We start from the raw sequence: 23876 nt of genomic DNA, 5'->3' as shown, positions 1-23876 counted from the left end.
TCCGTAAATTGCCCGGCGCTAGAGCTCGCAATTTAAATGATCCCGTAGGGGGCGGGAATCATTTAAATTAGGCGCGCTCCCGCGTGGAGCGCATACTCCGTCGGGAAACTTTCCCGACGTGCATTGCGGCAAATGACGTCGCAAGGACGTCATTTGCTTCCAAGTGAACATGAATTGCGTCCAGCGCCATTCACGAATCACTTACGCAAACGACGTGAAATTCAAATTTCGTGACGCGGGAACGACGGGTATACTTTAGCATTGGCTGCCCCTACTATTAGAAGGGGCAGCCTTACGCTAAACCAGCCGTACGGAAAACGACGTAACTTGCGTACGCAGGGCTCGCGCAACATTGTGAATCGGTGTTAGTATGCAATTTGCATACTATACACTGAGCACAATGGGAGCGCCCCCTAGCGGTCATCGCAAGAATGCAGCCTAAAATATGCGTGGCATAAGAGCCTTATGCCACGCAGATTTTAGGCTGCAGTCGGCGTTGCGATGTTCCTGAATCAGGAGCATTCGTAATGCCGGAGCAAGTAAGCAATTGCGCTGTGTAACCTATGGTTACACAGGCGCAATTGCTTCTTGAATCTGGGCCACTGAGCAGCAAATGAGATCACCTTGGATGCATTTCAATTATCTTGCAAACTTGGCCTGTTGATGGTTCCTGAGAACAGGCGTTGAGAAGCACTGGCCTATTTGCACTTTGGGAGCCTGAATGCCATCTGACTAAACTGGGCCTAGTCAGGATTTCTTACTCTACCATGGCCGGTTCTAAAAAGAGGGTTGTAGATCTACCACGCAAGCCAACCACCTCCAAGTAAGATACTCAAATTTCATGCACTGTCATCCTAATGTGCTGAAAATATAGATAGAGAACTTGTTGGCATGCTCATGTGTGTGGGCTACATTGCAGCCATGTAAACTAGAGTTTAGCCATATTGGCCCTTCTATCCAAAGCTTTCCAGTAGAATTTTACTTGCCAAAAGTTTTTCCCTACTGGGTGAGGCTTGATGATGATAATAAACAGGGTGAATCTAATGGGTGCAGATGGTAATAAAATTTGACAGGCATTCTAATCCATTTCCACTATATTAACCACTTCAATACAGGGCATTGTCACCCCCTTCCTGCCCAGGCCAATTTTCAGCACTGTAACATTTTTGAATGACAATTGCGCGGTCATGCAACACTGTACCCATATGATATTTTGATCATTTTTTTCCCCACACAAAGAGCTTCCTTTTGGTGGTTTATTTTTTGCGCTTATAAACAAGAAAAAGCGTAAATTTATAATGCTATAATAAAAACATACTTTTTTTTCCCCTCAGTTTAGGCAGATATGTATTCTACATATTTTTGGTAAAAAAAAAAAAAAAAAAAAAAACCACAAGAAGTATATTAATTGTGATCCATTTATATCATTAGTAAAAAAAAATAATGGCGGTGATCTGATTTTTATCATGAATGAGGTTGCAGCGGACATATTGGACACTTGACACTATTTTGGGACCATTGACATTTATAAAGCAATCGGAGATATAAAAATGAACCGATTACTATATAAATGTCACTGGCAGGAAAGGGGTTAACACTAGGGGGCGATCAAGGGGTTAAATGTGTCCTAGGGAGTGATTCTAACTGGGGGGCAAACACGCCAAACCTGACACCCCTCGGGCGGTCAGGTGGGTCACAGACACCCACCATTTTCCAATGTCACAGAAGTGGGTGGGCTTGGGGTGCAATGCTCTGCACCCACCCTTTTTTGAAGCCAATTAAAGCCTCAGGATGCAATAGTGTGCTTCTAAAAAATAAAACCCCATTGGAATCTATACGTCCGGCATCCTGCATGTAGATTCCCTCATTAACACAGCGTTGATGCGGGAATCATGCCTGCCGAACCATTGTCTTCTGCCAGGGGGGGTGGAGAAAAATGCGTAATCAGCGATAAGAGAAACCCGGCACGCTGGTTGTACCCAAGTTGATCGATCAACTTGGTACATTCAGCCTGCCCATCAACAATTTAAAATTCCCGGGCGGTTCCTGCTGAACTGGCTGAGAATCGAACAGTGTATGGCCACAGCCGTAGGTTGCACAGAGACCTTTAGACCCCTTTCACACTGAGGAGTTTTTCAGGCGGTACAGCACTAAAAATAGCGCTGCTATACCGCCTGAAAAACTCCTGCCCAGCTACCTCGATGTGAGAGCCGGAGGGCTTTCACACTGAGGCGATGCGCTGGCGGGAGACAAAAAAAAAAAAAATCTGTCAGCAGCATCTTTGGAGCGGCGTGTATACCGCTCCTTCCCATTTAAAACCAATGGGAAACCGCGGCAATACGCCTCTGCAGAGGCCCATTGCGGGCGGTATTAACCCTTTATCGGCCGCTAGCGGGGGTTAATACCGCACCGCTAGTGACCGATTCCCGGCGGTATAGCGTTGCTATTTTTAGCTGCGATATACCGCCACCGCGGCTCCTGGTTCAATGTGAAAGGGGCCTTATTTTGCCGGTGAGTACCGCTACTTTCGGTCAAGTACTCGCCAATACAAAATTGAACACAAGTACTGATGAACAGACTATCAGTGCATCCCCCTAACATGAACCAAAATTCAAGGTGCTATATTGAATAATAAAGAAGTCCAATGTGAATGTAGCAATCTACAGATCTTTAATTATAGGGTTAAATGTTCCATTCTGAAACACAAGACATACGACAAGACTTTTATAGGACGGGATTCCATTTGTTTAGGCCTGATCTTCTTTGGCAGCCTTCTTCTCTTCAATCATCCTCTCCTTCTGCTTCATTAGGCATTTCCTAGCATTGCCATTGGCTCCGAGGTACTCATCTGTAGACCAATATAAAAAGGAGTATTATTACAGGGAGCCAGCAGCTGGTGGAATCATATCAAGCTCTCTGCACGATACCATTAGAAGTGTTTTAGTTTCACATACAAGACAAGCTGACTACAAATGAACCCTTTGTGGCGATTTCTACACTCGCTACAAGACAAATGTAGGTATAGTTTTGCAGGTCCCTGATCCGGCCTTGTTTGCTGCCTCCCCCAGGTTTTCCCAACCGTTATGCACTTTAAGTGGCTATATTTTTTTTTTTTAAGTCACAATGTAGAGAATAAGATTTCCTATCATCTGTGCCCAGTCTTGCCACACAGAGTTAATCCAGCCCTGAGCAATCCTCTTTTTATTGTTCAGTGAAATAAAACAAACTTCCAGATAAAGACCAAGAAGACGACACAGTGGGGACACACGGAGAGTGACGAGGGGGGGGGGCGGAGGCATGGCTTTTCAGGTGAAAGCCGCGGGAGGGAGAGAAGCAGATGATGAAAAGCCATGCAGGGAGGATCGGTGCTCACAGCTTACCCTCCATCGCACCGATCATCCCAGACTGTCACTGGAGATGGATGTGTGTACAGAAATGACAGGGAGCCATGAGCGCGCTCTGGTTTTACCAAGAACGCACTTTGCCTCCCTGTGCACGCTCTGGCCAAGGGGAGTGTAGAGGTGGGCAGGGAGTCTGCTGACATCATGACTCCGCCCACCAAGCGCCGATAACAGACCCACCCAATAAATCTGCCGTTTTTGGGGGCTTCTAACTGATAAACGGGACACATTTGACAGGTGAGGATACATGCAGGAGGCATGTATAGCCTTATAGTTCAGCACTATGGCAGTAGTTTATAATTGATAAGAGTGGGTTTACATTCACTTTAAATAATTAACTTCTCTTATTTGCTCCCTTTTGATCTGATTTACCTGGTTTTGCTATAATTGGTAAAGTGGAAGTTTAGGCAAAAAACAAACTCTAATCCTACTCTATGCCACATTCTAAGCCTAATCTGTCTAGCCCTATAAAAAGCAAAAAAACGCTATGTTGCAGGTGCTGTGCCCAGGAGAGAACCGACAATGGCTGGGAAGTGACATCACCCATAGACTTACTATGGGGCTTCTGTTGTCGGTTGCCCTTTCTGCACACGCCTACACAGAGAAGGCTGGACCGGAATGGCTGCAGAACAGCCAAGTATATTGATTTTTGCTTTATAGGGCTACATAGATTAGGCTTAGAAAGTGGCACAGAGTAGGATTAGTCAATTTGTTTTTGCCCAAACTTCCACTTTAAGTGCAAAAAAAGCCTGCAGCGATCTATGCCTGGAAGTGGGAGTAAAGTAAAAAAAAAAAAATTTAAGTGTCGTCTATGGAGGAGATTTTTTAAGTACCGTAGTTTGTCGCCATTCCACGAGTGTGCGCAATGTTAAAGTGTGACATGTTGTTAGGCATCTATTTACTCAGTGTGACATTAAATATTGCTACGACCGTCATTTCATTCTCTAGGGCAGTGATGGTGAACCTTGGCACCCCAGATGTTTTGGAACTACATTTCCCATGATGCTCATGCACTCTGCAGTGTAGTCGAGCATCATGGGAAATGTAGTTCCAAAACATCTGGGGTGCCGAGATTCACCATCACTGCTCTAGGGTCTCTGGTTAAAAAAAAAAAAAAAAAAAAAAAAAAATCATCACACACTTGTGCTCATAAGTTTACGCACCCTGGCAGAATTTATGATTTCTTGGCCATTTTTCAGAGAATATGAATGCTATAACAAACTTTTCATTCACTTATGGTTAGTGTTTGGCTGAATCCATTTATTATCAATCAACTGGGTTTACTCTGTTTAAATCATAATGGCAACAGAAACACCCAAATGACCCCGATCAGAAGTTTACATACCCTGATGAATTTGGCCTGATCACATGCACACAAGTTGACATACCTGTGATCCGTTTGCTTTTTTTTTTTTAGCATTTTTGTAGTGTGCGTGTGCAATATAAAATTAAATAGGTCAATGAGTCTCTGGACTCCTGACAGACCCTTGCAGCTTTCATCCAGTGCTGCACTGACATTTCTGGATTCTGAGTCATGGGGAAAAGAAAAAGAATTGTCAAAGGATCTGCAGGAAAATATAGTTGAACTGTATAAAACAGGGAAAAAGATATACAAAGATAGCCAAGAAATTGAGAATGCCAATCAGCAGTGTTCAAACTCTAATCAAGAAGTGGAAAATAAGGGGTTCTGTTGAAACCAAACCACGGTCAAATAGAGCATCTAAAATTTCAGCCACAACTGCCAGGAAAATTGTTCGGGATGTAAAGAAAAACCCACAAATAACTTCAGGAGAAATACAGGACTCTTTGAAAACATGTGGTGTGGCCGTTTCAAGATGCACAATAAGGAGGCACTTGAAGAAAGATGGGCTGCATGGTCGAGTCGCCAGAGGAAAGCCATCACTAGGCAAATGCCACAAAGTATCCCACTTACAATACGCCAAACAGCACAGAGACGAGCCTCACACCTTCTGCCACACAGTCATTTGGAGTGATGAGACCAAAATTTAGCTTTTTGGCCACAACCATAAACACTACATTTGGAGAGGAGTCAACAAGGTCTATGATCAAAGGTACACCATTCCTACTGTGAAACACGGAGGTGGATCGCTGATGTTTTGGGGATGTGTGAGCTACAAAGGCACAGGAAATTTGGTAAAAAAAATTGATGGCAAAATGAATGCAGTATGTCATCAGAAAAATACTGGAGGAACATTTGCATTCATCAGCCAGGAAGCTGCGCATGGGATGTACTTGGACATTCCAACATGACAATGATCCAATACACAAGGCCAAGTCAACCCGTCATTGGCTACAGCAGAATAAAGTGAAGGTTCTGGAGTGACCATCTCAGTCTCCTGACCTCAATATCATTGAGCCACTCTGGGGAGATCTCAAACGTGCCGTTCATGCGAGACAGCCCAAGAATTTACAGGAACTGGAGGCTTTCTGCCAAGAGGAATGGGCAGCTTTACTATCTGAGGAGATAAAGAGCCTCATCCACAAATACCACAAAAGTCTGCAAGCTGTCATTGATGTTAAAGGGGCAATACACGGTATTAAGAACTGGGGTATGTAAACTTTTGATCAGGATCATTTAGGTAGTTTCTGTTGTGATTAGAATTTAAAAAAAAAAAAAAAAAAAAAAAAAAAAAAGAAGGAGGAGGAAGAAGAGTAAACACCATTGATTAATAATAAATGGCTTCAGCCAAACACTAACAATGAGTGAAAGAAATGTTTTTGTGTTATTCATATTCTCTGAAAAATGGCCAAGAAATCATAAATTCTGCCAGGGTATGTAAACTTATGAGCACAACTGACACACATTATATATATATATATATATATATATATATATATATATTTTGGGGGTTTCAAGTAATTTTCTAGCAAAAAATATACTGATTTTAAATTTGTAAACAAAATGTCAGAAACAGGCTTGGTCTTGAGGTGGTTAATTGAACAAGCCGATTGGCTGCCATGCACAGCTGCACCACATTTTTCACTCTCCAGTTTTAGTAGGGGGTCTGGCTGGTATTCAAGGGGCAAGGCAAGAACAGAGAACTTACATCTGTTTTTATATCCTCTGCTGACTTGGGTAAGCTGCTCCCTCAGCTCGGCACAGTTCTGGCTGGAGCTGTAACCCTCTCTCCTGAGGCACGCTTCATACCGTCCTCGCACAATTTTCAATATTTCAGCGTCGACTTTTCTTTAACAAGAAAAAAATATATATAGTTAAAGCGGAGTTCCGGCCACAATTTCACTTTTTAAATATAAATACCCCTGTAATACACAAGCTTAATGTATTCTAGTAAAGTTAGTCTGTAAACCAAGGTCCGTTTTGTTAGGTTGTTACAGCATTTAGACACTTTATAAAATAGAAATTGACTGGGGCCATCTTAAGTGTGGGCATCATGAAGCCAGACTTTATGACTTCCTGGATTTCAGCCTTGCAGATCTTGCACATGCTCAGTGCTGCACAAGCAGTGTCAGATCAGGTTTCAGCACCTGTACTGTCCAAGTCACATGATTCTTCGAGACTGGGGAGTGCACAGACTCCTGGAAAGTTACACCCACTACATTCCCAGGAGTCTGTGCGGTGTAGGTTAGGAAGCATTAAGCACCTAGGTGCAGGAAGTGGGAAGATTAACTATTCTGCCTAGCAACAACACTTTGAAGGCATCTAAAAAAAAATTTGTAAAGGACTAATGACATTTTTTTTTTTAAAACTACTGATGTAATGTTATATTTATGGGTGGAACTCCACTTTAAAAACAACTCTGCCTTTACTTTTAAGCACTCAGGCCCAGGTCACACCTGTGCGGCACGTTTTTTTATTGAACCCTTAAAAGCATTTTAATAAAAAACAAAAAAAAAAAAAAAAAAAGGAGAGAAGAGCATTTTACCGGTTTCTACTCCCTCGGAGGCCATCTTTAATAAGGTGACCACAATTTCCCAGAGCTGCAGAATAGTTGTCTCCCCCTCCCTGCTGGTTGATTGACAGCTGCTCTGACCATTTAGCAGGCGAGACTGGGACTTACTACATCTGCCGCTTACAGAAAGTGGAACAATGGATTTCCTGTCAGTACCAAGAAGCAATGAAATTGGATTTTTGTATGCATCTGTTGCAAGAACATTTTGAAAAAAAAAAAAAAAAGGCAGAAAGAAAGGACTTACAGGAACAATCTTTTATGCAGCACTACCCTTGTCCTATACACAGTGGAACCTCGGACTGCGAGTAACGTGTCGCAATACAAGCACTGTATTTAAAAAAAAAAAAAAAATATATAAATCGTGACTCGGTTTGCGAGTATTTTCTTGCAAAACGAGCAGGATTCAGGCCAAAGCGGTGTGCAGTACCGCTTTTGGCCTGAGGTGTGGGGGGGGCGGAGCCGAGCGCCACCGTTCGGAAATGCACGGAAAGGCCCGAGGACAGCGCGGCTGACCTCAGCAAATCTCGGGCAGGAAGTCTTTCCGAGGTCAGCCAAAGTTGACTCACCGACAGTCACTTTAATGGGATGGCTGGTGATGCGGCAGTGACACAAAGTGAGGGACGTGGCGGCAATAGGGGAGTGGATGCCCGCTAACAGGCGCTGCCATGATGGATCTGAAATGACAGGTGCTCTTTGATTTGATGCTCTTTAAATGTAAGGACTTATTCTTGCTGGTAGTTTGAATCTTTAATATTTGCCAACAAAATGAAGGTTTGATATTTAGAATAATAAGCTGTCAGTTTAGTAAAACAGCGATATCAGAACCGATTCAATCATACAGTTTGTAGTGTACATAGATTTGCAAAACAATGGGATAAAGGAATATCCATGAACTTTGTTTTATCTCATGGTTACTGTGGAATTGTGCGAGTGCATCAATGCAGTGCATGTTATCTCAGCTTGGATTCATTGAATGAGTTTACCAAAAATGTAAATATTGCAGAATATACAGCCTTGTGCTACATAACTAAGCTCCATTTCATGCTGAATAAACTAAATTATTAATGTATCTTAAAATAGAAAACTATCTTTAGATTGATTTTTACTCCAAAAGCATTTTATTAAAACACATTTAATAAAAATCCTAAATTTTTATCCACCCCGAGGGGCACCTGCACCCGTTTTTATCTTTTAGTGCAACGGGCTGAGTAAGAAAACTTACAGGTCTCTCCTCCATTGCATTTCAGCTTCGTATTGACAGAAGAGGTCGTCTTCTAGACACTGGGACAGGTCAGGAACGCGCTGGAACACCCGGTGGTAGTAATAGATTTTTCTCTTTGCTCGCTGAGCTTCTACGAAGTCTGCAAAAGAATAAATACAGAACTTTGAAGATTTCTTAAAAAAAGTCAGGGAAAGATGGTGGCGGGGACCTCGGTCTGTTGGAGAACGAGTGTTTCTGCCTTTAGTGTTTGGGGCACCTACAGCAGTTTAACCACTTAAAGCGGAGGTTCACCTAAACGTGAACCTCCGCTTTCCGGAACCCTCCCCCCCTCCGGTGTCACATTTGACACCTTTCAGGTGGGGGAGGGGGTGCAGACACCTGTATAAAACAGGTATTTGCACCACTTCCGGGTATAGACTCCCGCGGGAGTCCGGCCCCTCCGCGTCACCCCCCCCCGTTGTGTTCTGGGAAACATTCGGCTCCCAGAACACAACGGGGACCAGTGGTTACTGCACAGCGCGACTCGCGCTTGCGCAGTAGGGAACCGGGCAGTTAAGCCGCAGCGCTTCACTTCCCGATTCCCTTACCGAGGATGGTGGCGGGGGAAGCCGAGCTACCGTTCGGCGGGCGACTTGGGACAGGTAAATGTTCATTTTTTTAACCACTTCCATACTGGGCACTTGCGCCCCTTCCTGCCCAAGCCAATTTTCAGCTTTCAGCACTGTCGCACTTTGAATGACAATTGCGCGGTCGTGCTACACTGTACCCAAACAATTTTTTTATCATTTTGTTCCCACAAATAGAGCTTTCTTTTGGTGGTATTTGATCACCTCTGCGGTTTTTATTTTTTGCGCTATAAACAAAAGAAGAGTGACAATTTAAAAAAAAAACACTAATTTTTACTTTTTTATTTAATAAATATCACAATTTAAAAAAAAAAAAACGTTTTTTTTCCTCAGTTTAGGCCGATATGTATTCTTCTACATATTTTTGGTAAAAAAAAAATCGCAATGATCATATATTGATTGGTTTGCGCAAAAGTTATAGCGTTTACAAAATAGCTGATAGATTTATGGCATTTTTATTTTATTAATTTTTTTACTAGTATTGGCGGCGATTTGCGATTTTTTTAATGTCACCGTGTCATTGCGGCGAACACATCGGACACTTTTGACACGTTTTTGGCGCCATTCACATTTATACAGCGATTAATGCGATAAATATGCACTAATTACTGTATAAATGTGACTGGCATTCAAGGGGTTAACACTAGGGGGTGAGGGAGGGGTTAATATGTATCCCTAAATTGTGTTCTAACTGTGGGGAAAGGGGGGTGACTGGGGGAGGTGACCGATCTGTGTCCCTATGTACAAGGGACACAGATCGGTCTCCTCTCTCCCCTGACAGGACGTGGAGCTCTGTGTTTACACACAGAGCTCCACGTCTTGTCCCTGTAGCCGCCGATTCCGAGTGCCTGGCGGACATCGCGACCGCCAGGCACGCGCATCGGCATCTCGGGGACGCGCCGGGCGCGCGCGGCCGCCGGCGCGCCCCCCAGTGGCCGCAAGAATACAGGACGCCAAATGACGTCCTGTTGAATTTTCAGAGTAACCGTGGAGCCGTCATTTGACGATGGCCCGGTACTCTAGTGGTTAAAGTCAGCAGCTGCTGTATTTGTAGCTGCTGGCTTTTTAAAAAAAAAATAAAAAATTTCAGGTGAACCTCTGCTTTAAGCCCCGGACCATTTTGCAGCTAAAGGACCAGGCCTCTTTTTGCGATTCGGCACTGTGTCCTGCCCAGGTGAAATTTCAGCTTCCGGCACTGCGTCGCTTTAACTGACAATTACGCTGTCGTGCGACGTGGCTCCCAAACAAGATTTACGTCCTTTTTTTTCCCCACAAATAGAGCTTTCTTTTGGTGGTATTTGATCACCTATGCGGTTTTTATTTTTTGCGCGATAAACAAAAATAGAGCGACAATTTTGAAATTATATATATTTTTTTTACTTTTTCATATATATATTTTTTTTTTTACTTATATATATATATATATTTTTATACACACACACACACACACACACACACACACACACACACACACACATTTTTTTCCCCTCAGATTAGGCCGATACGTATTCTTCTACATATTTTTGGTAAAAAAAAAAATCCCAATAAGCGTTTATGGATTGTTTGTGCGAAAGTTATAGCGTTTACAAAATAGGGGATAGTTTTATGGCATTATTTTTTTTACTAGTAATGGCGGCGATCAGCAAATTTTTTTCGTGACTGCGACATTATGGCGGAATACATCGGACACTTTTGACACTATTTTGGGACCATTGGCATTTTTTACCGCTATAAAAAATGCACCGATTACTCTGAAAATGACACTGGCAGTGAAGGGGTTAACCTGTAGGGGGCGCTAAAGGGGTCAAGTGTTCCCTAATGTGCGATTCTTACTGTAGGGGGGCGTGGCCTGGCGTGTGGATATCACTGATCGTCGTTCCCTATGACAGGGAACAGACGATCAGCGACAGGCTCACTAGGAAGCACGGGGAAAGGTTTGTTTACACTCACCTCTCCCTGTTCCTCAGCTCTGTGACCCGATCGCGGGACACCGGCGGCGATCTGGTACCGTGGGCACGGTCATGAAGCACAGGACCGGGTCGCGAGCGCACTGCCGGCGGCGAGCTCACGACCCACGGCTGGGCTTCTTAAAGGGGACGTACCTATACGTCTATATGCCCAGCCGTGCTGCATCCCGGGACTGGGTCTGTAAACATTCACAGCCCCCTGCCTCCTAGCAACAGACTTTTTTGAAAGAACACTTCCCCGACATCCCTTTAGACCAGTGGTCTCCAAACTTCAACCCAGGGGCTGGAATGCGGCCCTTTGCTTGCCTTTATATGGCCCTTGGGGCACTATTCCTGCCACTAACAATGGGTCACTCTTCCTCTCACTGTTTCTGCCACCAATACCAAAGATTGGGTACAGTCCAGCCACACAAAAAAAAAAAACACACACAAAGGATTGGACCTGGGACCAAAATAACCAGCCAGGATTTGGGGTGGCACGACAACCACAGGCCAGGACGTTGGACACTACAACAGCCACATGCCATGACAGCTATGGGCCAGAACCCTGGGTCCCACAATAGTCACGGGCTGGGACGCCAAGGCAATGACTAGCTAGGACCCAGGGTGCCCCAACTGTCATGGCCCCAGAACGGCACAATAGCAGTGACCAAAACAGCTGCATACTTTCATTGGGTCTGTTGAGATTTACAGCACCCTGCCTTGGATCATCTTTCAAGAGCTTTTTAAAGAACACATCCCAGAATCCCTTTAGAAGAGCATGCTCATAATGCATGGGGAAAACAAAACGATTGGACCTGGGGTGCCATGGAACAAGATCTGGGCCACCAAAAACGACCAGCCAGGGTTTTGGGGTGGCACTACCGACACAGGCCAGGACCTCGTACACAACAGCCACGATAGCTATGGGCCATAACCCTGGTTCCTACGACAATCATGGGGCTGGGACGCCAAGACAATGACTAGCTAGGACCCAGGGGGCCACAACTGTCACAGCTTCGGACCCGGGAACGCCACAGTAGTGCTGGCCCAGGGTGCAAAAAAAAAAAAAAAACAGCCGCATACTTTGGGTCTGTAAACATTCATAGCACCCTGCCTTGGATCTTCTGTCAAGAGCATTCATTTAAAAAGAACACGTCCTGGAATCCTTTTAGACGAGCATGGAAACGATTGGACCTGGGGCACCAAAACAACAACAGACAGTATTTGGGGTGGCACAACAGCGACAGGCAAGGACACCTAAGCAATGACCAACCAGGGTGCCACAACACCCACGGCACAGGATCCAGGGCATCTTGACAAAACGCTACATGGCGGAACCCGGCGCGCTACGGGCCACGATACCGAAACAATGACTAACCAGGACCCCACGACTGCTGCCACCTGGGACCCCGTAACTTCCTCGGCCTGGGGGGCCACGACACCTATGACCTAGAACCCCAAAACATTGACCAGGAGGAGCCACAACACCTGGGGGTGCCATAGCAGTGATGCTGGGACTTGTAGTCCCCGGGTAAGGTCCTGTGACCGGACATTGCACGCTGGGCCTTGTAGTTCTCCCCCTCCCCCCAGCACACACACACAAGTCTCCTCACCGTGGAAGCTGGTGACCGGCCAGTCCACCGCGTACGTGTAGAAGTTCTTGACGTAGAGACTGAAGTCAGGGAGGCCGGACTTGTTCTCCCGGACGGGAGTCCTGCTGGGAGGCTCCGGGTACACATCTTTATCCACAGGCATCGCTCAGGTCACCCCGACCTCCTGTCACCCTCAAGTATGGCGGACACCGGAGGACCCGTCAGAGGCTGCCCCTCACACTGCCGGGTCACAGAAACCAACACTGATTTCTTCACTTCTACCTCACCCGAATTATTATTATTACCCCCCCTCCCCCAATTCCGCCCTCTGACCCCCTCTTCTGTACAAAACGTTGTCACTTTTACACCAATCAGGCGCAGGAGGCAACTCTTTCAGACCAATGAGCGGCAGTTCTCACGCAGCGGGCTGCTCTGTTTATGATATATATTGTCGTATACGGGTATTCCTGCCTTCCCCGCATTCATATAACATTGCCACACAAGGACACAGGCGCCAAGGGCAGCTATTTTAGTCACATGTGCTAAGGAAGGGGGCCTTGCGTTTCAGGCCTCGTTTTCAGATCAGAGAGAGCTGTCTTGATTTCCTGTTTCGTCAGATTAGGCGACCCGTCAGAATGTGTAAAGAATCAGGGAAAATATTGCATTATGGCCACTAGATGGAGCTGATGGTCACAGTAAACAAATTCTTATTTACTAGGATCGTCAGCTCCATCTAGTGGCCATATTGTGATATTTCCCTATTCAATCTAATGACTGATAAACACTATTGGACTTGGAGAGAAAATAGTCTAATAACATTTGATTTTGTCCGACGAATGTCCAAGTGCGGCTTCACAGGATGAATAGCTCTGCAATGTTTTTTAACAAATACATACATATATATAGGGCTTAACTTTGAGGCGGCGTAGCGTATCACATATACGCTACGCCGCCGTAAGCCAGAGAGGCAAGTGCTGTATTCACAAAGCACTTGCCTCCTAAGTTACGGCGGCGTAGCGTAAATGGGCCGGCGTAAGCGCGCCTAATTCAAATGATGAACAGGGTGGCGTGTTTTATGTTAATGACTAGTGACCCAACGTGACTGACGTTTTTAACGAACGACGCATGTGCCGTCCGTGGACATATCCCAGTGTGTATTGCTCCAAAGTACGCCGCAAGGACGTATTGGTTTCGACATGAACGTAAATTACGTCCAGCCCCATTCACGGACGACTTACGCAAACAACGTAAAAATTTCAAAATTCGACGCGGGAACGACGTCCATACTTAAAGTGGAGGTTCACCCTCAAAAAAAATTCTGACATCACACGGAGTCGAGCCATCCTACCGACAGAATGCCGCTGTTTTTTTTTTTATCTCAGCACATACCTCGTTATGTCCGATTTTCACCTCACGCAATCCCGCGGGAGTTGGCGTTCCCAAGCACTGCCTGTGATTGATAGGCTTACGAACGGCGCATACTGCGCGTCACAGGTTGCCGAAAAAACCCGAACGTCGGTGCGGCTCTATACGGCGCCTGCGCACCGACGTTTGGGTTCTGTCAGCAACCTGTGACGCGCAGTATGCGCCGTTCGGAAGCCTGTCAATCACAGGCAGTGCTTGGGAACGCCCACTCCCGCGGGATTGCCGTGAGATGAAAATCGTGATAACGAGGTATGTGCTGAGAAAAAAAAAAAACACCGGCATTCTGTCGGTAGGATGGCTCGACTGCATGTGATGTCAGAATTTTTTTTAAAGGGTGAACTTCCACTTTAGCATTGGCTAGGCCAGCTATTTGTTCGACTAACTTTACGCCGGCAAAAGCCTTACGTAAACGACGTAAAAAAATGCGCCGGGCGCACGTATGTTTCTGAATCGGCGTATCTAGCTCATTTGCATATTCTACGCCGAAATCAACGGAAGCGCCACTTAGCGGGTCAGCGTAAATATTGCACCCTAAGATACGACGGCGTAGGAGACTTACGCCGCTCGTGTCTTAGCCTAATTTAAGCGTATCTGGTTTACAGAATACGCTTAAATTTACGACGGCGTAGATTCAGAGTTACGACGGCGTATCTACTGATACGCCGGCGTAAACATCTCTGAATCTGGCTAATAGTGTATTTTTTTGGACAGGTCCTCAGACTCAGGAAGAGAGATATTTGAGGAGTAATGAGGGATGTGGTTATAATAATAATAATAAAAAAAATTGAGTAGATTTACAAAAACTGGTTCAGCTGTGCATGGCAGCTAATCGACTTCTAACTTCAGCTTGTTCAATAAAGCTTTGACAAAAAATAAAATAAAAACATGTAATGATGTATTAATGAATATAGATAGCATGGATGTGAGTTAAAGACCTTCGATTATTAGCTCCTTGGGGGCAGGGACTGATGTGAACATACAATATACAGTATATATGTAAAGCGCTGTGTAAATTGACAGCACTATAAAAATTCCCTGTAATAAATAAATAAAATATAGAGCTGCATTCATCTTGCATCTTCTATTAGATCTTTAGTTCCATCTAGTGGCCATGTTGCGGTATTTTCACAAAATACTTCAATCCAGAAAATACCACATTATAGCCACTAGATGTGGCTGATGATGATCGGAAATATGTATATTATACACATAAAGGGGTGTATCCCTTGATAACATGCGTGTGCACGAAACGCGTCCGGGGCCTACATCACGCCTCCCGCGTTCACGTGCTTGGAGCAGAGCCCGCCATTGTAATTGGATGGACTTCTCACATATTATGGAAATTTTTTTTTTACAGTTGTATAGAACAGACCTTACTATTAATTGGACTTTTCATTAACTTATTGCTTTGGATATATACTTTTTTTTTACTCCTGCACATTTTTTATTTATATATTATAAACAATTCAGTGATTACTCAGGAGGGCAGAGATTATTTTATAAATAGACCCCCAGGTGTGCTTTGTGTATTTATTCCAGATCTGTGCAGTAGTCCAGTAATAAAGAAGACCGCTCAATGCTGCTCTCTCTCCTTGTGCAGGGTGACTAGTCTTGTCTCCGCCCTCTCCTGTATTTTTCTGCAGGCAGCCTGTAGTGGGTGGAGCCTGCTAAGTTCCGCCCACAGCCTTCTGGGCCCCTCCCACAGCTCTGCTCTCTCTCCTTGTGCAGGGTGACTAATCTTGTCTCCGCCCTCTCCTGTATTTTTCTGCAGGCAGCCTGTAGTAGGTGGAGCCTGCTAAGTTCCGTCCACAGCTCTGCTCTCTCTCTTCTTGTGCAGGGTGAATGGTCTTGTCTCCGCCTCCTCCTGTAGTTTTCTGCATCAGCCTGCTAAGTCCCGCCCGCTAAGTTCCGCCAACAGCTCTGCTCTCTCTCCTTGTGCAGGGTCACTGGTCTTGTCTCCGCCCTCTCCTGTATTTTTCTGCATCAGCCTGTAGTAGGTGGAGCCTGCTAAGTCCCTCCCGCTAAGTTCCGCCCACAGCTCTGCTCTCTCTCCTTGTGTGGGGTGACTGGTCTTGTCTCCGCCCTCTCCTGTATTTTTTTGCAGGCAGCCTGTAGTAGGTGGAGCCTGCTAAGTCCCTCCCGCTAAGTTCCGCCCACAGCTCTGCTCTCTCTCCTTGTGTGGGGTGACTAGTCTTGTCTCCGCCCTCTCCTGTATTTTTCTGCAGGCAGCCTGTAGTAGGTGGAGCCTGCTAAGTTCCTCCCACAGCCTGCTGGGCCCCTCCCACAGCTCTGCTCTCTCTACTTGTGCAGGGTGACTGGTCTTGTCTCCGCCCCTCTCCTGTAGCTTTCTGCAGGCAGCCTGTAGTAGGTGGAGCCTGCTAAGTTCCGCCCACAGCTCTGCTCTCTCTCCTTGTGCAGGGTGAATGGTCTTGTCTCCGCCTCCTCCTGTAGTTTTCTGCATCAGCCTGTAGTAGGTGGAGCCTGCTAAGTCCCGCCCGCTAAGTTCCGCCCACAGCTCTGCTCTCTCTCCTTGTGCAGGGTGACGAATCTTGTCTCCGCCCTTTCCTGTAGTTTTCTGCAGGCAGCCTGTAGTAGGTGGAGCCTGCTAAGTCCCGCCCACAGCTCTGCTCTCTCTCCTTGTGCAGGGTGACTGGTCTTGTCTCCGCCCCCCTCCTGTAGTTTTCTGCAGGCAGCCTGTAGTAGGTGGAGCCTGCTAAGTTCCGCCCACAGCCAGCTGGGCCCCTCCCACAGCTCTCCTCTCCGCACAAGATATGTAGAGCCCAATGATGATGTCACTGCTACTTTTACAAGGTAATATCTGGGTTTGCAAAGGCATTTGGTGATTACAATGTAGATTTTTTTATCCTTTGTGGTTAATGAGTAATATTTATATATCAATGTAAGATTTTGTGGCTGGGGTTCAGCTGTAGTCCCTCCTGCACTGGGATTCGCCGTCAGCTTCTGCTGTTTATTATGCAGTTATTTTAATGTCAGCAGCTGTTGCCGCTTCATATGGCTGCACTATTTCTGGCCGTGTCGTCATTGGATACAACTCGTGAATCGGCGAAGGCTTTCCTGTTCATTGGGGGGGGGGGGGGGCTGCCTGTTTCATCAAAGTGTCCAAAAGAAGTACTGTCAGAATTACCCACAGCGACCAATCAGATCCCAGCTATCACTGCTGCAGATGGGAAAACAGGGAGACAATCAAAAATGCATGTGCATTGGAAGCTGCAGCATTTCAGACAGAGCCCACCTGATTTCCTGGGTGGGAGAACATCCAGCATCATACAGCTCTTTCCAATGTTATATTCATGAATACAAATATATATTGGAAGATACTGCGCAGGTCTAATATGTGAAATAGTGATGACACTATAAAAATAATGTGAAAAATAATAAAAATGAAAATAATAAAAATAATAAATAAAAAATAAAAAAAGGCTGCTGCAGCTTATATGTCAGATACACACAAGAATACAATTTTAAAAGGAAAAGCTGCGCTGCAAATTAAATCAACATAAATATTCAATTATGTTATGGGCACACAAAACCCCAGTGCATTAAAACTAAAAAAGAGGTTGTGCAAAAGTCCATATAGGATGTATCACAGAAGATTGCAGGAAGTGACAGAAAGTTCTCCGAATGGGTGAGGCTAAATATCCAGGCAAAATCTTGTGCCTCAGATGACAAATCCTCCACCACTTATGTACCAACTGCTTACCAGAGCAAGAAATAAATCAGGCATGTATACACATAGGTCAATAAGGGTCCTGGGTAAACTGCCACTCTCTCTCCTGTTTCACCAATCTTCTATGTCAGACCAACTTTCTCCATAGATGTAACCCAGAGGAGAAAAACACTGACATGGTGTGATATCGTTTAAAAATGTTTAATGTAAAAAGGTAATACACTCACATGTATGTCGGTTAAAAAGTGCAATCAATAGTATTAGCCGGCCGGCTCTGCTGTCTGCTCGTCCTTCCGGGTAGACAGCGTGGATCGTGGTGACGTCAGCACGTCGCTCCTCCCTACGCCGTTTCGTCACACAGATGACTTCTTCCAGGGGTACAAAGCTGCATTCATTTATTATTTTTATTTTTTTTACAAAGGTATGTGTACTGATCACATTTCCTGACATATATTTGGGCATTATTTTAAGGGGTGTTTTAAAAAAAAAAATGTACATAGTAATTTGCTCAGTGAAAGTGCATGTACATCTGTTCTGTGCAAAATGAGCGCAAAATAAAGCTTTTTCCTGTGCTGTTCAATTTTTTTTTCATTCATTTAAATGGACAATTCTGCATTTGGCCACTAGATGGTGATAAATATCCACATGAAAACTTCTATAAGGCATAGTGCCATCTAGTGTCCAGATGTGGTATTCTCAATTTAAAATGAAGAATGAAAAACATTTTAAAAAAGCACATTAAAGGGATTGTAAAGGAAAACATTTTTTTTTCATAATAAGCATCATTTACCTGCAGACATTCCTCTTTTCACTTCCTCATTGTTCGTTTTTGCTCAGAAGTTGCTTTATTTCTTCTCTGTTCTGTTCACTTCCTGCTTGTCTGATTTTACTGACCACCGTGATGGGAGGCTTTACTGCGGTGGTCAGTGACGTGCTCGCCCCCTCCTGGGAACTCCATCTGTGCGGCAGGACGCTCTCTACGTGTTAGAGACTTCAAGGAGGTGTGAATTACTGGGCGTGCCGCAATTCATACTGGGAAATGTAGTTCTTACATGAACGAGCACCGCAAACCAGGAAGTGAATGAGAGAACAGAAACTAGAATGCCGGAGGTGATATAGATGAAGGAATTTAATAGGTATTTACTCGTTTTTTAACAGAATCATTACACTATTCTGTCTGTCTACCTTGCAGACATTAATTTTAGGCACATTTTTTTTCCTTTACAACTCCTTTAAATAGCTAATAACTAAGGATGAGCTTCGAGTTCGAGTCGAACATTGCCTGTTTGCCAAACAGCGAACAATTAGGGGTGTTTGCGGCAAATTCGCGGCCTATATAGAGCGTTGTATGACCATTTCATTTGTCATCCATTTTTGGTAAGTGGCTGGTGTTTGGTTGCCCGTAATGGTCTAATCAGATTTCAATCTCACACAGCCACACACTGCTTTTTGATACTTTATGGCAGCTGTCGACAATATCCGGGCGCCAGGTCGCAAATTGTGACCTGGCGCCCGCACCCGCCGGTAATTGAGGCCGCGGCGATCGCACGGTGGGGGCGCACTAAGGCACAGGATCCTGTGTCTCCATGTGCCCCCGCCGGTAATTTAGGCCGCGGCTTTGCATCCTTGTGAAGGCCCAAGGTTGCTTCTGTGACCTGGCGATATCTGATGGTGGACGTTGGCTTCACAAAAAAGACTGCTTGTGTTGGATGACACTTTGGGTGTGCAATGCATTTACAGAATAGCTGTTAGGATGCTTGGATTGCATTATATAGTATTGGCTCACAGACTTCAGTAGTTTACAGCACTAAAATACAGCAAACATTTTTTTTGCATGACTAATGTTTTTAAACAAACAGTTTAAAAAATAGTTTTTAGATAAAGAAAATAGGTGACGTTTAAAAAATTCTACAGGTTGCATGTTTTGAGTTACAGAGGAGATCTAGGGCTAGAATTATTGCTCTCGCTCTAACGATCGCGGCGATACCTCACATGTGTGGTTTGAACACCGTTTACATATGGGGGTGCTACTCAGGTATGCGTTCACTTCTGCGCGCGAGCATGGCAAATTTCTTTCCATATGAACTTTTAGGGATTCATTTTATGCACCTGATTTGCACTTCAATTGAATAGAGATTTTAATTTTATGGTGTATGGGCGATCATACTTCTTGCATAGTTTTGCACTACATCAAACTTTATTATTCATATCCTATATTTGCACTTTAGTGAGAATTGATTGCGTAATTGAGTGTGTTCTAATCACATTTCCTGACATATAATTGGGCAACTAAAGGTGGCAATAATTTAAGGGGGTGTATTTATATAAAAATTTACATAGCGATTCGACCAGTGAAAGTGAATGTAAATTTGTTAAAAAAAAAAAAAAAATCATAATTTGTTTCATATTTTTAAATGGACAATTCTGCATTTGGCCACTAGATGGTGCTAAATATCATATAAAAACGCCTATAAGACATAGCGCCATCTAGTGTCCAGATGTGGTATTTTCCATTTTAAATGAATGAAAATCATTCAAATTAGCACAGGAAATAGCTAATAACATTCATTCTTAGAATTTCTTGCACAGAATGAATGTACACGCACTTTCACTGGGCAAATTGCTATGCATTTTTTATTTAAATAAATACTACCCATACGTGTATACAAACTGCAATCATTAAAATATATAAACTAGTCAGCAAGTAAAAATATCAAAGTCACATCAGACTTGACATTTAGCCATACGTACGTCTTATAATATGCACTTACTGAAAATAAATTATAGCTTCCCTTTTAAACCTGCAGCACTGGGACACAGGAATCATTGAGAAGACAGACGATTCCTCCATTGAACCAGGTGATAAGATGACAACTGATCCTGTACAATGGATGCTTCTGTGTGAACGGTGCCACCTTTTCTGGGTTACCATCCCCTAGAGTGTAAATCAAATCTGGCAGCTGACCCCCCCCCCTAGTCATAGGACGGTCTGATTAATATCACACCTTCCCAGCACCCCCTCCATGCTCCGACATGGATATAGAAGCATAGGAGGGCTAAATTTGTGCCTCCAAATTCTTAAGTATCAGGTTTGGATCAGCTCTTGGCACTACCCTCTTTCCTGCAGTGGCCAGCTCCGGGACAAGTCCTATGGTCTGTATATTTGCCTCTGGATATTCATTATAATCTGAAGCATAGAACATAGAGTGGGGATAAGTGGGTCCAAGGCTGCCTCTTGTAGCTGTATATTTGTGCCAGGTGAAGTCTTTTGCTTTATATAAGTGGTTGATTTAGTCTGTGCTCAAAGGGGTTTACCTTCTGTGCCCACCGCTGACAACTGTCTGCGATTTCCCAGAGCAAACTCAGGTGAAGTTCTTTTAATACCGACTAAAAGTTCAATAGAATTCCTAATTTCTTGCATGTGAAATTCATTTTTTACATTCTTACATATTTAGTCCTGTTGAAAAAAAATAACGCTTGCCCATCCAATTCTCCTTTTTGATTATGTGGGTTTTTATTTTATATTAAAAACGGCAAACAAATGTATTACAGTGGAACCTTGGATTACAAGCATAATCGGTTCCAGGAGAATGCTTGTAATCCAAAGCACTCGCATACCAAAGTAAGTTTCTCCATAGAAGTCAATGGAAACGAAAATAATTTGTTCCACATTGACTTCTATGACATGCAATATCGCATATGGCCAGAGGCGGGGGGGCGCCAAAGAGACTTGGAAATACTTGGAGATCATTCGGCTGCAGTCGGGAACAGAGTATTTCCGAGTATTTCCCAACTGCTTCGATGGGCTCCTGCGCCCCCGCACCTCTGGCCAAATGCGGTACTGCACACCACAGAGGCTTGAATCCTGCTTTTTTTGCGAGACAACACTCACGAATGGAGTCAGAATAATAAAAAAGAACTAGACAATGCATTTCCTGAGGAAAATGCGAGTGGGAATGCTGAATAGCTGAATTGCTGAGCCCGCGCCAAAGCCATTCACCATAACCACTACAGTATCTTTAGGACACACAGCTCCTTTCTCTATCTGCAAAGTAGAGAGTATCCTGACTTCCTGGTCGCCCCTCCCCCCTCAGGAGGTTTCCCCTCCCCCCCAGGTCAGTGAGGAGGAATATTGCACTGAGGTAGAAAGCTATTTATGGAAAGAAATAACATTACAAACGCTTTTAATTCACAGACCAAATACATGAATTAAGCCTTCAAACAGAGCTTAATAAATCCAGAACCGTACATGCGATCGATACAGCGACTTCACCGTTTGAAACACAAGGCTTTTGTGAACAAATCGGTATAAAATTTATGTTGATAAACTTAAAAATGTGGACATGTCAGCGATTTAAAAAAGAGTGTCTTTGTGCGTTTTGCTGGGAAATTTTTTAGACGTTTTAACATGAGAGTCAATAGGAGGGATTTTGTCGCTCTTTTCCTTTAGAAGCTCCACGAACTAAAAATGCGTATCACAAAACCAATCACATTGCCTGAAACCAGACAAAAATACCTACGTTTTGATATATAAATTGTGTATGACAAGTAGATCTTGTGGGCGTGAGAGCAATTTGTTTCCCCTTTTTTTAAAGATAATTTTCTTTGTCAATGATCTGTGCTGTAATGGTCACATGACACACTCTAAATCACCTTCCATAGGAATACATTATAACCGATTACATTTTCTGAAAATATCACTAAACGTAAATTGCGTTTTCACAAAAACCGTAAAAGATATCAATCTGAAAAGTAATAGCCGGATAGCTGAATATTTTGTGACCGCTTTAAAGTTTGTTTGGTGTCTGTAAGTGAAAGTATGAAGGAGCTGAAACTTTTGGCAGCGGGTGTGATTTGAAGCGGGAAAAAGGATGTTCTCATTGACTTCAATGTTAAAAAAAAGTGTCTAAAAGCTTAATATTTTAAAAAGTATAAATAGTACAAAGAAACTTGAAGAAGTCCCATCGTTAGCTGAACAAGACGAACATTTTAATAGTTGAATGGTCTCAATAGCTGAAAGTATGCAGAAGTTACGCAGAGCCAAAAAACGTACGGAATAAGAATAATAAAAAACGAATATCAATACTGGGAATGCTAATTAAAGCATTCCCACTAAATATTGGTCGTATTGCGAAACGCTCGTTAACTGCGTTACTCGCAATCCGAGGTTCCACTAATATGTATGCCAGGTAAGGAAATTAATTTAGTAGGAATGGTTCTTTGCTGTGATTGGCTAAAAATAAAAGGGTTACTGCTGGTTCGCACCCCCATAATTTATTTAAAGATGATTTGTGGCTAGACATAAAAAGATAAAAATAATACAGCAAAAAAAAACACACAGGAGGGCGCAACCACCTCGTGCATTACTATAAATAATTTTTATTTTTTCCATATCGACAAATGGATACTCACATGCAAGTAAAAACATTAAAAAACAAAACAGATCTGCTCAACGTGGTTTGTCCTAGGAACAAATGGTTGGACAGCTGACACGTTTCGGGGGTCATGCCCCCTTTCTCAAAGCTCTGAGGAAGGGGGCATGACCCCTGAAACACATCGGCTATACAACAATTTATTTGTAGGACGAGCCGCTTGATGGGCATTTTGGAAAGAAGTTTGATGGAAGAATATACCTGGGTTTAGCGCTACAGTGCTTTTAGATGTTTGTCATGAAAATAATGCAGTTCTGTAATCATTTCGGGCCGGTTCCCACGGGAATGTGTGCGTTTTTAGACACGTGTTGCAGCATGGTCAGGTTTTGACACCCAAGCACTACTTTTGCATATTATTCCATACCAAACAGCATGGTACAGATGAGTCTGGGGTAGAGCTAGTGATTTTGTGTACAGTGTGGGAGGTGCTTTTACTAGGGGAAGGCATTGACATATGTTTGTGCTTTGCAGGAACACAGGATCCACGCCTTCCCTACTGACAGAATGGCGATCTGCCTTGTTTACATAGGCAGATCACCGTTCTGCCTGTGTACTGAACAATTGGCGGCTGACGGCTGACATCAAGTCCACGCAGGGCCGGTGCTACCA

The 23876-nt window shown here is 44.0% G+C and overlaps 2 protein-coding genes across 2 annotated transcripts in view; one reads left to right on the top strand and one right to left on the bottom strand.

The window, feature by feature from the left end:
* Positions 1 to 2647: 2647 nt before the first annotated feature.
* Positions 2648 to 12962, bottom strand: NDUFB10 (NADH:ubiquinone oxidoreductase subunit B10). The gene is made up of 4 exons (XM_040356469.1): positions 12744 to 12962; positions 8556 to 8694; positions 6470 to 6609; positions 2648 to 2848 (listed from the first exon to the last, which is right to left on the bottom strand). The coding sequence occupies exons 1-4, from the start codon at positions 12883 to 12885 to the stop codon at positions 2748 to 2750; spliced, it is 522 nt and encodes a 173-aa protein (XP_040212403.1). The 5' UTR covers positions 12886 to 12962; the 3' UTR covers positions 2648 to 2747.
* Positions 12963 to 20884: 7922 nt separating this feature from the next.
* The window catches only part of RPL3L (ribosomal protein L3 like), a 47594-nt gene continuing 44602 nt past the window's right edge, over positions 20885 to 23876 (top strand). The window contains exon 1 of the mRNA XM_040356468.1: positions 20885 to 20988. Coding sequence (XP_040212402.1) covers positions 20986 to 20988 — 3 coding nt within the window. The 5' untranslated portion in view covers positions 20885 to 20985. The remainder of the gene's footprint in view (positions 20989 to 23876) is intronic.

The sequence above is a fragment of the Rana temporaria genome, chromosome 6 (genome assembly GCF_905171775.1).
Source record: "Rana temporaria chromosome 6, aRanTem1.1, whole genome shotgun sequence".
In the NCBI taxonomy this organism is placed as follows: domain Eukaryota; kingdom Metazoa; phylum Chordata; class Amphibia; order Anura; family Ranidae; genus Rana; species Rana temporaria.
This window is presented reverse-complemented; position numbering and strand designations above follow the sequence as displayed.

Coding starts and splice junctions, on each gene's coding strand:
- NDUFB10 (XM_040356469.1), bottom strand. CDS start 12,885: ATGCCTGTGGATAAAGATGTGTACCCGGAGCCTCCCAGCAGGACTCCC. Junction 8,695..12,743: donor GCCGGTCACCAGCTTCCACG/GTGAGGAGACTT, acceptor ATTCTTTTGCAG/ACTTCGTAGAAGCTCAGCGA. Junction 6,610..8,555: donor ATGCAATGGAGGAGAGACCT/GTAAGTTTTCTT, acceptor TTCTTGTTAAAG/AAAAGTCGACGCTGAAATAT.